General features: G+C 24.2%; 2 protein-coding genes across 3 annotated transcripts in view; one reads left to right on the plus strand and one right to left on the minus strand.

The window, feature by feature from the left end:
• Positions 1-2,236: 2,236 nt before the first annotated feature.
• Positions 2,237-6,218, plus strand: LOC129609469 (uncharacterized). Of its 2 annotated transcripts, none has more exons than XM_055521385.1 (4): positions 2,237-2,514; positions 2,928-3,760; positions 3,830-4,914; positions 4,977-6,218. In XM_055521385.1, exons 1-4 carry the CDS (start codon positions 2,441-2,443, stop codon positions 5,265-5,267), a joined length of 2,283 nt encoding a protein of 760 aa, XP_055377360.1. In that variant the 5' UTR covers positions 2,237-2,440; the 3' UTR covers positions 5,268-6,218. The 2 variants fall into 2 exon arrangements, with proteins under 2 accessions (XP_055377360.1, XP_055377361.1); XM_055521386.1 differs by having other exon boundaries at positions 2,248-2,373.
• A 331-nt stretch (positions 6,219-6,549) lies between these two features.
• The window catches only part of LOC129609427 (solute carrier organic anion transporter family member 4A1), a 67,701-nt gene continuing 61,122 nt past the window's right edge, over positions 6,550-13,128 (minus strand). Inside the window, exons 6-8 of the mRNA XM_055521332.1 lie at positions 9,223-10,203; positions 8,210-8,392; positions 6,550-8,030 (exon numbers count right to left, since the gene is read on the minus strand). Of these exons, the coding sequence (XP_055377307.1) occupies positions 7,577-8,030; positions 8,210-8,392; positions 9,223-10,203 (1,618 nt within the window). The 3' untranslated portion in view covers positions 6,550-7,576. The remainder of the gene's footprint in view (positions 8,031-8,209; positions 8,393-9,222; positions 10,204-13,128) is intronic.

The raw sequence follows: 13,128 nt of genomic DNA on the forward strand, positions 1-13,128 counted from the left end.
TATTTTAAATAATGTGTTCCATAATTTCAAAATTGCAGTAAAACAACTCATAAGCTGAATTTGTATATTTAATACCGTATTATACTGCAATTTTTGAAGTTAGGGATTTTGTTTATAAATGCATATATATGTACATATAAAATATACAATTATTATACATTGAAATTTAAAAGCGAAAATACTATATTTATATTAATTACATTATAAAATATTTATTTTATAATATTGCTTTTTATCGCTTTACTGCGTGATAAGTTTATAACACGCATTTAAACAACAAACTAATCCTATGATTTTAAAAATTGCAGTAATAACGGTATTAAATTATCATATAATTCAGCTAATTTGTTATAATTGTTGGATTATTTAGCGTAATACAGTATTATTGCAATTTCAAAGAAACGGGAACTTAAATGTTACAGATCATAAGAAATCAATAAATAATTAAAAAACAAAAACAAGATAAATATAGGAAAAACTAGTATGCATGATTTCAAAATTGCAGCAATGCAATATAAATACATAATTTAGGAATTATAAATCATAAGCTGAATTTTATATTAATACTTTATTATTGTAATTTTGAAGTCAGTGAATATTTCAGAATCAAATTTCAAAATAATATTATATTAATTACATAATATTATGAAATTTTTTTGTAATTTACTATAAACACATAATATCATCACAACAAAAAATACAATATTGTTTTCCATTCAAATTAAAATAGAATTTTATATAATTATTGATATAAAACAAATTAAAAGTAAAAAAAAAAAATTGAAAATAAATAAGTAAACATTTAAAACAAATGAGATTCATTATAAAAATTTAATTAATATATGAGAAACCATTATACAATTAAAATTTATTATTTATTATTTAAAATTATAAATATAACATTTAATCAAAAATGATACTAAAATAAAAAAAAAACATTAAATATTACATCATATAAATTATATTTTTTAATTTATTTTGCAAATGTTGTTTTTAATTCTATAAGTTTATTATTATAAAGTGAAGATTATATAGTTATTGATATAAAAATAAAAAAAAAAAGAGATTATTATATTAAATAGTAAAGAAAAGAAAAATAGAAATGATACACTTACATATAGATATATAATGTACCTATATACATATTATATATATATATGTACACAAAATTTAGTTCTCCTAATAAAAACAAAAGGCAAAAAAAAAATATATATAAATATATGTATACATATACAAAAAAAAATTTTAAATTGTTTTATTTTTAGTATAGGTATTTAAAAAGCCTTGCAAAATTTTGCATATTAAGAGATTTTTATTAACGCAATACTGCAAAAAAAAAAAATAACTGCGAAACGCAATATCGCAAAAACGTAACGCAATGCATATGCCATAATATAAAATGTTTATTTAATCCAGAAAAAGTCAAAACAATTCATATGATTCAACTGCACTACTCATGCTAATTTCGGTATTAAGTTGAAAGCAGAACAAAAGCGACAATCTGCGGCAAAATGTCAAAATTCATTTGTATTTGAATAAGGTTAGCAAAACTTGAATACTTCAATAGTATTCATATAAATATTTGACAGAAAACGTACGTTATGCCTTGTCTTTCAGGTTAAAATAAGATTCATAAATAGTTGCTACCGCAAATATAATATTCAATAAGCGCATTCTTCAATATTAGAGAATTGAAATATACAGTGAAACGAACATAAAATAATTTGCCAAATAAAATTTTTTTAATTTCATACAATTTGTCATTTGTACTTCGAATTGAGTATGTTAAACCAGAAAGAAAAAATTTTTTGCATATACATTCATTAACTTCGACGATTCTCAAATGCCGAACACAAATTTAGATTTTGCTTTGTTCAATATTACAGTTTTACATTTATAGTTTTTTTTATACTTGCTCAGAAAAATATTTTATTGAAGTAATTTCACATTACTTGTCAACAACTTTCCCATATAAATCATAATTAATCGCAAAATAAAAAAAATCTCAAAAAAGAAACAAAACTGTTGTCATAAAAGTTTTGTACTCGAAGTAAATTTTTTTAATACATGCAATTATTCCTTTAATAACCGCAAGATGTCATCAAATTACAATTTATCGACAACAAAAAGATCAGTGCTGCCAGAGTACTTTAATGTGATTGTCAAAATTGTTTTGAATTTTGATTTGTATTGTACGTTAAATTTTAGAAGACCGCTGCTGTATGCTGTGCTCATTTATTTATAAAATAAAATTTCAATAGATAATTTTGATTTTTAAAATTGTGCATAAATTGTTTGAAGGACATTTTTCAAATTCAAAGCTATTTTAACTTTAGTAGTATCTGCGGTGAACAATATATTAAAACTTGAGAGGTAGCAATAAATTCTGAAAAATTTCAAGAATCTTATCTTTGATTTTGAGGCTCAATGAAGTGAAAAAATGTCTGGATTGGAAAGGTTTCAAGGAACTTCCGACTGGATGCAAAAGTTTAAATCGTTATTAACAAATAATCGGTATTAATTTGATATTTCTAGTGTTTTTTTTTTTTGTATAGAATTTGATGTAGGTACAAGTTTTAGATAAGTGAATTTCGGTTCAGAAGCATGTACATGCATAGTTATTTTTAGTTTTTAGTTCCTTGGAATTTTTCAATTTCAACGTAAAGTAGCTTTTAGTTTTAAATTTTAGACGTAATTGCTAAGCATTGTTGATTCTAGAGAGTATAATAGACAAAGTTATTATTCTTCTCATCGAAATTTCATTTAATAAAATTTGAATAGGAACCTATTCAAAAATAAACAGGTTGTTTTGTTTGGTAAACAACGTATAGTATAACCAGCAGTGAGCTAACGGCAGTGTTTTTAAATTTTTTTAGTGTTCTTTTTCTGGTTCTCTTTTCAGTTGTCTAATATTTTTGTATTTGTAGAAATCCTGGAACACCACCTAGGGATCTTGACAGCTCTAGTGAAAACTCTTTTTGCTTAGAACTAAGTGGAACTTTTCAAAATATATTACAAGAAAAAAATATTCTTCCAAAAACAATGACAACTTCTTTTAAAATGGATAATAAAGAAAATTTAAATCCCGATACTGCGATGAAAGATTCAATAAATTCAAAATTGATTAAAAACAGAATTTCAACTTGTGAAGACTCAATCATGAATCCGTCTTTTATAGAAGCTACGGAGAATTCTTTTGAAATTACTAATTTTAGTTTTACAGCTATTGAACAAGCTTGTAATAAGTCTCTATCAGATCCAGACAGTACCATTCATAACTATGTAGAACAAATACGTAAAAATAATGAATCGAAAAATTCTAACATTACGGAAGACACAATTCAAGAAAACGAAGCTATAGAACGTCTCATTAAAAATCTGGAAATTCAAGAATCAAAGTATGTGTCAAAAGAAAGAACTTCTTGCACTAAATTACCTAATAGATCTGATAGAAATACTTTTGCTGATCAAACACAATTAGCTGATATTGAAGAACCTTCTGCTCTATGGGAGACTACAGTTACGGACAATAATGGAAAATATATTTCACCAACAAAGATGGTTGGGTTATTAAGACCTTCTACAATTTTAGAAGAATCATCTTCAAGTACTGAATCTAATATAACTGAAAACAGTTTTAGAACAGCGAAAAAACCTGATGCTGATCAAAACAATATTGAAAGTGATGCTGCTACTTCAGCATATGAAACAGCTTGTGATTCAATACCAAGTGATAATAATGCTAATTTTGATAATAAAGGTAATTTGACATAAACATTGTGAATATTTGAATATATGTTTATTAAAATAATTTATTTTCCTTCATTAGACAATGGGAAAAAGTCTCATGGGGAAAATGACATAGATTATGGTGCGCGATTTGCAGCAGACATGGAGGAAAGAAATTCTCAACTGTTTAATCGTTTTGAAAATGAAAAAATATCAGTCGAAAATTCTGCGAATTATGTCTTGTGTGAAGAAAATGTAGCAAAAATCTATGAAGTTGAAATAAAACAAGAAAAATCTTTTGTTCAAAGTCAAAGTAATGTCGAACTTGTCACAATTGAAATCTCAGATGACGAACTTGATGGCGAGGACAAAGAAAATGAATTAAATGAAGGATTTTCGATTCGGAAATCAGAAATAGATAATTTAATCGAAACTGAGAAAACTTTCAGAGAACAAGATTCTAGAGAAGACAGAGAAGACAAAAAACTAGAAATTTCTCATGAGCTTAATGATACATTAGAAGAAGTAGAGTATATTATGAAGCTTGGTATGCAAATGCAGAAAGATTCGGCAAAGAAACTTAAAGCAGTCGAAAATATAAAAACAGAATCGTCACAGATCTTAAATAAGTCACCAGCTTATTTAAAACCGAAACCTATTTCACCAATACCTAGTGTTTCACCAAAAACGAACGCATTTTCTGTGAGCACTGAAAATAAAACAGCTTTAGGAAAAGTTAAATATATGAATTCACCATCTTTTGCTCAAAAGGTATTTTCTCCAAAGGCTACTCAAAATACTCCACCAATAAAAAATTCATTATACGGTAAAACACTTATTAAACAGCAATCAGCAAAAAAAACGCAGGCAATAACTTCTAAAGATACATTTAAGAAACCTACTATTGGTAGCAATATTTCGAAAATTCCTGCACCAAAAGTTTTATCAAATGCAAGAAAACCATTTTATGCTGATGTTATAAGTCCTGTTGGAGCTTATATTAAAAAAACTCCGGTTTGTCCAACTGAATTAAAAATTAAGGATATGACTATAAAATCTTTAGATTATGGTCAAGCAACAGGTAAAGCAACTTTGCAATATCATCCACCAAAAAGATTCGAAAAGAAAAAAGAAAATGGTCCAAGTTTACCTCAAAAATGTTATAAATCTGCTGATTATAGATGCGTAAGTTTTTGTAATATTTTCTAATATTTATATACATAAAGGTAATATCAATTATTTTTAAGGTTGTGGACGAAAGAACACCTTTAAATATACCAGGTGGTGAAAAAATTCATAAATATTTAAAACCAGCTTTAATGCCAGCAATTGTTCGACATGATGGCAAAATGAAAATGGGTTCACCCATGATGTATAATCATTCACGAAACAATGACAATAATAAAACTGTTGATAGTACAATAACAGATTTGGCAGATTTATCAACAATTTCGGGTGATGTTTCAATTTATACATTAAGAGATGCACAAAAATTTAATTTTAATGCAAATGGAAAAAGTATGGTGTCGAAGAAGTAAAAATATTATATAAAATTAAATGCACTCGTCGGTCTTTAAACTTAATTCATATATTAAAAACAATTTCTATATTTGTTTATTTTTCTAATAATAAACAAGATTTCAAGTTTGATTTCAAGATCGTTTTGTTTAAAATTTCGTAAATTTATAATTTTTCATTGGAAAATGTTAAAAAAATCGAATTAAAACAAAATTTTTACTACAAATCTTAACTATTATTTTTTTTTTATTTTATCTTGTTGAATATTCACGTTTTACATTTATATTTTTAATAGCTAAATATAATATTATAAACACATTAAAATAACACATATTTAAAATTCATAAATTAAAAATAATATTCTTTTTTGTATTAATAACAATATTAATAAAAACTTATAAAATTTTTGCAAAAAAAAAAAATTATTTAAATTATTTTAAATTACATACATGCACACCTTAAATTAAAATTTTTAGTTTTCAAATTTCAAAATACTATATAAATTACGTCACTTTGCTATTACGCTTAATAGTCTAATTTAATTTATATTATTAGAATGCGAATGATTATTTTTGTTTTAATTATATAATTTAATACAATTACATTTTGTTTAAAAAAAAGTATTTACATAATATAAAATCAGCGCTACCAGTACAATTTGTTCATATTAATTCTTAATATAAATGTATATAATATGCATTATGTTTTAAATAAATTTGTATATTATTATTATTTTTGAACTAATCTGGTTATTGAACAATTTACCAGATGAAATTTATCAAAGTTTTTCTAAAATTTTCAATATTGATTATAAAATTTTAATACAAATCAAAAATACTAGCTCTTTTGCAATATGCAATTGGTATGTTTTTAAAATAACAATAAAGTAATAAAGTCATAAAATTGGAATCAAAATATTAGAATTGAAACGTTTTATGACCTCAATTTGTAATAATGATGTGTTACAGAACTTACAATGATTATGCGAACTATTCCATTTGGGTTGTAGAACTTTATATTTTAAGCTAATTTCTTTCGCTTTTACAATTTTGAATGATAAACATGATAATATATCATATAATAATTTTCATTACATAATTAAATGGAAATAAAATAAAAAATTTATGTAAATAGAAACACAAAAATTTTATAATTCAATCATTCTGTAACAACTCTTTACTTTTTAATTCTTCATTTTCAATTACTAAAAATTTTATTGAAGTGAATTCGATTTGAGAACGATTACTTTACACTATCTCATAATATTACTTAAAACAATTCTAGAAAACGGGGTATTTTTTTAAAAAATAAGTAAAAAAGAAATACACATTTTTAACTTCTGTTAATATAATTCAAAATTGATGCTCAAGTATTTTTAAAACCTGAATAACATTTTCTTTTATATATAGAATATGAATTTTAAATGAAATGCTTTGTTTTTCTAATCGATTTGGATTTTTTTACTAATTCCAATGGTTTTTTTTGTGGGACAGTCTGCTTGCGCTTATAAAATAATTCGATCTGCATATTTTAATATTATTAAAAGTAGTAATTGAGGCAGTCTATGATTCAATTTATTTTAATTATAATTAATTTTCTATATTGATTTTTTTTCCCTTAAGAATACTTAAAATTGACTTAAATCCTATGAACATTTAATATATTATTGATAGATGTATACCTTTCTATTAATTTTATTTTTATTATAATATGCACATTTCATAATAATCAAATGTAAAAATGTATAAATATATAAAATTTTAACTACAATATTAATATATTAATTAATATATTTTAGATATCGAATTGAAATATTCATTACATTTTTTATTCGTATGGCGTTATAAAAAGTATAAAAAAATTATTAAAACATATTATTTTTAGTAAAATATTTAACTAAAAAAATTTTGTTTGAAAATCGCATCTTCGGCTTATAGTTTTCTTACTTTAATTTTTTTATTTATGTCTTATTAATATTATATACCAATATTCTCTTAAACTTATCATTTGAGGTAATGGGATATTATTCAAAAAATTTTTATAATGTAATATCGAAATTTGAAAGTCTATAGAGTTTCTATAGAATCAGTATACAGAAAACTTCAATATATTTTTAATAATATACAATTACTTTAAATGATGTGCCTAAGAGAATTATTGTTTTTTATTTTTTAAATTTATTACTGATTTTAGTGTGTTTAATAAATAATTTTAAATAACGATTATTATTAGATAATAATAAATAAGTAAAAATTTCTTAAAATTATTTTATTCTCATTCATAATAATTATTATTGTATTATTGTATTATTTTGCAATGAATTGTTCTATTAATATCGACCACATTCATTATCATTGCATTTGTCATGCGTTGGAATAATTTTTCCATTTTCCATTCGTGTTGTTGTTTTTATTTTAGATTTTGCATCATCCTCAATACCAATACCATATTTATTATTTGTAATACCGTTATTATTACCACCTGTAACAACAACCTGTTGTGTTAATAAAATAGATTGTTTAATATCATCATCCGTAATAGATTGTTGTAGTAATTCACCACAGCTATTAGTATTAATAATACTACTATCATGACAATTGCCACCACCATTGCTACCATCCATATTATCAATAATATCATCAGTTGAAATTGTTATCTTTTCTGTTTCATTTTCATTTTTTGTTAACAATTGTATAGGTTTGGGCGGGATATAAAACCACCATGCGCCAAAAAAGAATATAACAGAACATGCTTTACCAATCAGAGCTAATATCCACATATAACTAGAATTAAAATTATAAGGGAAAGATTTATTTTTTTTTTTAAATTAATTTTTAGAAAATTGTTTTATAATAATAGTTAAGAAAGTTTAACTGTTTTACTAATTAATAATTTTAGTAATTTTAATTTAAAATTAGCAAAATATTAAAAGTAGTTATTATTAAATAGTTGTTTTACATACCGGCTCATATATTTATTGTCATAAACTAGGCATGCACCATAATCATCACAAGATTCTTGCCATAATATACATGTTTCATCTATTAAAGTTCCAAAAATCATTGGTGCTGGTATTGTACCCAAAAGTCGTACTTTAATCCATTGTATACCTAATGCAAATGATCGTTGGTCATCGTGAACACATCTAAAAGAAATAATTTTTAATTAAATTTTAAAATTAATATAGGTTAAAAATTAAATAGCTAATTGAATTAATTTTTTATTCTAAAATCATGACAATGTAAAAAATATTTTTTATGTATGTTTACTGTAAACGAATATCAGAATTGCTAAGGCTTTGTCTAGATCGTCATTACATGAAAATATTTTAGATAAATAAAATTTTCATTAGATTTACTGCATTTGAAACATGAATACAAGCCACACGAATCAAGAAACACATTTTGCTATTAGGAAAAAAATTCCAACTGGAGTATTATGAAAGGATAAGTTTATTGCGTAAATTGCAGAATCTCCAGAATTCAGATAGTACGTTTAATTATTAAAAATGAGAAATCATAACATTTATGCCACCAACTTTTATGTTATTACAATCATGAATTCAATTTGAGCCCGCCTTAGGTCCCGGTCTACTCCAATGCTGTTTTAAAATTTAATTCAACTTATTAGTACATGAATAACTGAATTAAAATTAAAAATTAATTTATCTATTTATTCATGTAATGTGTCTAAAGAGAAATTTCGGTAATTTTCTAATTAAAAAACCATATTGTTGCATTGTGGAACTCGTGCTTATTTTAATTAAAGTAAATTATTATCTTCATGGTAGCATTCACATAAAAAGCAAAATTTGATATCATTAGATTTAGTTAGTGGTTTTAGTTTATTAAGTGGTAGTTTAGTACGAAGGTAAAATTATAGCACAATATCTACGTAATATATATATATATAGATTTCTGAATTCACGAAATCTCATAAAACTATTGAACAGTAAAAATATTTTAATATTCATACCTTAATGTTGCTGATAATGCTGGCATTGTAGCTAAAAATGTAAATAACATCAAAACAAAACAGAATCCAATAAAGTATGGTAAATGTGTACATGAAGATTCGCACATTGTATTTATTGCATCATAACTACTATTCTTTGGTGAATGAATACATTGACAATTTAAATAAATTTTTGAATTATCTAAACTTGTTTCTTCTGCACAACCGGCATAACATGGTGAATAATACATAATACCATCACTACCACATATTGGATCATAATTTAATTTATTGCAATTACAATCTGAATTACAATTATCTTTTAAATCATAATCACTGTAGTCCATTATATTGCTATCAGTAGTTGTTGTTACAATATCCGCTATATTATTTCCATTAGAATTTTTATTAGTATCCTTTAATTTCATTGATATCCTTGATATATCATAATTTGATGTAACACCAGCAAAATTTAAATTAGGACAATTTAATAGAAATACTGTTGTAAATGCAGTTGCTATTATTGTTGCTATTAAACATAATTTAATTATACCGGAACATGATAAATTTAATTTTTTTACTAAATAACCACCAAGAAATGTACCACCACCACCAGCTGGTACTGTTATAACACCCATTAATAATGCTGCCCATATTGGTGATATACTAAATTGATTTTCAATTTGTTTTGGTAAAAATGCAGCAAAACCAGCAATAATAAGTCCTTCTGTTGCACCAGCCAAATTTAAAAAGAAAAATGTTGGATTTTTTAATAATGATATTAAAGCTTTTGGCATTTCACGTAATTTTGTAAAATTTTGTGTTGATGAACTACCATGATGTGCTTCAGATATTTTTTCTTGTTGTAATTCTTCTGAACCAGGTAATGATTTTGGATAACCAAATATTGGTATTGCTAAAATAATACATGCAACTGCTGCAAATACAAAACCAATCCACCATGCACCAATCCAAACATTACTTTGTGGTGTTAATCCTAATCTGTATTGAAAAAAAATTAAAATATTAATTAATAATAAATAAAATGAGAATAAAAATTAATATAGAGTAGAAAAAATTTTCATTATTTATTTGGATATTCAATTAAGTACTATATATGAATTAAAAGGACAAGATGCAAAAAATTTTCAAAATTATTTGTACCCAAATTAGCAAATTATAAGCAATGTAGAAGCTCACAATTTCTATATTTTGCTAAAAAATAACAAAATATTTTAAATGTTATATGTGAAATGTTTAATATCGTGTGAAAATAAAGAATATTTCACCGAAAAATATGATCAATCAACAGAATAACACTTTAATATTTTTATGTGCAAGTAAAATTTATCTAGTTTTTGAAGAACTAAAAAAACCTTCCACTCGCTAATTTTTAAAATTGAAGAAATCTTAAGTTATAAGGTTCTAGTCTTCCAGTTCTAGTTAGATGAGCTTGTATTGAAATTCAATATAAACCCAAACAGCCTCCTCCGTATAGCATTTTCGCTTGAAATATTAACTAGGTCACTTCTATTATCACTGCTTCTCTATACAACCTCAGAGTACTTTACATAATATTTCCCAATTTTCAAAATAACATTAAATTCGTAACCGGTGCACATTTTCATATCTTGTTCTTTTTCATATCCTAAAAATACCATAATGAAAGCTCATTTTCATAATTTTATGTTCATTATTATTGTAATGTCCAATTATATTTTACCGTTTTTTAATCCTATAATAAATCATTGTAGAATATTTTTATGATAGGAAGACAAAATACCTACATAATAAACCAAACAAAATAAAAAAATAACAGAGTAAAAACAATATTAGAAGAAGGTCCTTGCAATGTTTTCACTTTAAAATCCTTAATAACATCAACACTATTTTGAAAAAAGAAATGGAGAAAAACAAAGAATTTTTGTAAAATAAAATTATTAAAATAAGTGATTCCAGAAATACCGTTATTTTAAGATTATTTTTGCTGTTTTTTTTTTGTTTTTGTATTTTTTTATGAAAAATTAAAATGCCTGCGGGATATTTGCACTTTTTATTACGTCAGTAAAAGAATGAAATTTTATGTTTTCTTCCTCTATAAAAAAATTAAAAACAAAAAAAAAAGAAAATTTTTCATGAAAAACTCTTAAATAATAATAAAGGATCTAAATGAAAGGAGCAACAACAACAGTATAAGAAAATAACAAATACGCGTAAATAAGAATTATTATGTAAAATGAGAAGTCGTTTGAAATCTTATGCAACGGTAAAAAATAATGGCAATGAATAAAGGTAAATAATAATACAACCAGGTAAATAGGGAAGAAAAAAAGAATGCGGAACACATTAGACTTTAGGGGGGGCGGGGGGGGGGAGAGAATGTAAAATGTACAGGTTGTGGTAACAAATATTTGGTACCCACCTGTAAAAGAAGCCCTAAAGCTGAAATATTACAAATATTTTTTCTGTTTTTCTTTTTTCCTATATTTTGTTTTCATCTCATTTCATTACTCCTAATATCCTTATATTTTTATATATGTATGTACATATTTTTCTTCATATTTTTTGTAGGGAACATTCGGGACATTTTAAAATTAAATTTGATAGGAAGAATTTGTTTCTAAAAAATTATGGTGTACATCATTTGCAAGCAGTTGCATTATTAAAAAAAAAATAAAAATATAAAAGAAAGGAAGAAAATTGTCTTAAAATTAATTTTTTAGTAATTTTACAGAAGCAATGTATGATGTTACAAATGTTACAGGTTGTATTAAAATTAATTGATTGATGATTCCTTTCGTGTATTAATTAATTAAGACATAATATTAGTCTTATATTAATTTTCTATTTGGGAATTTTAAATCGTTGAGATTGTTTTATTTAGAAATTATTAATTTGTTAGCTGCTGAATATGAGCAGGTGTTACTAAGGGATTAGCCGGAGTGAAATTGTCGGGGTCTCCTAAAAGATAAGGATTTATTAATGTTAAGATAGTTAGAGCTGCTAGTATGAGTGCTTCATAAAATTATTCAAATTAAAATATTATGATTTACGTAGTTCCAAAATACAGCAAGTTTTTGATGTAATGTGCAATATATATTCGTACAAAATTATTTTTTGTAAATGTTGATTAAGAAGTTACAAATTTTTGGAATTCATTTGCATTAAAATTATTTGACCGAAATCACCAGGTTTTTTCAGCTAGCTATACCTCATGAATTTTTTCTTATTTCTTTTTTTTTTCATTCTCTAAGATGTTTCCTTAATTTTTAGTAGGATGAATCATTTTTCGGACTTCATCAATATATTCAATAATTAGTCCTAAAAGAATAAGATCAATTTTAATTTTGTGTTTAAAAAAAATTTAAAGAATCCATAAACAAATTCCAAAAAAATTTTTTATTGAAAATTCTTTATTTATAAATAGCATCAAAATTTGATTTTTAAAAATTTGAAATATTTGTCAATTTTAAAAATAAAATTTGAAAGATTTGGAATTTTCTACTAAAAAAAAAAAATCTAGTACTCAAAAAAATTTTTTTTCGAAACTTTTCCTGGTAAAAAAAATTGATAGTTTTTAATTTTTCTCAGTTGGGGTAAAAAATGGTACCTATATGGTTTGGGATTTTTAAATGCATTTTACTCGGAATGGGTGCGATTTAAAAATTAAAAAAAAATATTTTCGGAAACTAGAGACTATTTGCCATCTGAAATTATTAAAATTAATCGCCAGGAGTGAATTTATAAAGTTTCGCCATACAAATTTCGCAAAATTTAAAAGATTGCAGCCAATTTTGCCGGTTTTATATTTTCATGAATTTTACATAATTGAAAAAAATTTATGGTGAATTCTTTATATGTATGCATAACTGAAATTGTAGCAGACGAGGTGACATTGGATTAAAACTGAGAGTGAAGTGAATTAAA

This window comes from Condylostylus longicornis, unplaced genomic scaffold (assembly GCF_029603195.1).
Source record: "Condylostylus longicornis isolate FDR11 unplaced genomic scaffold, ASM2960319v2 ptg000039l, whole genome shotgun sequence".
Taxonomy (NCBI): Eukaryota; Metazoa; Arthropoda; class Insecta; order Diptera; family Dolichopodidae; genus Condylostylus; species Condylostylus longicornis.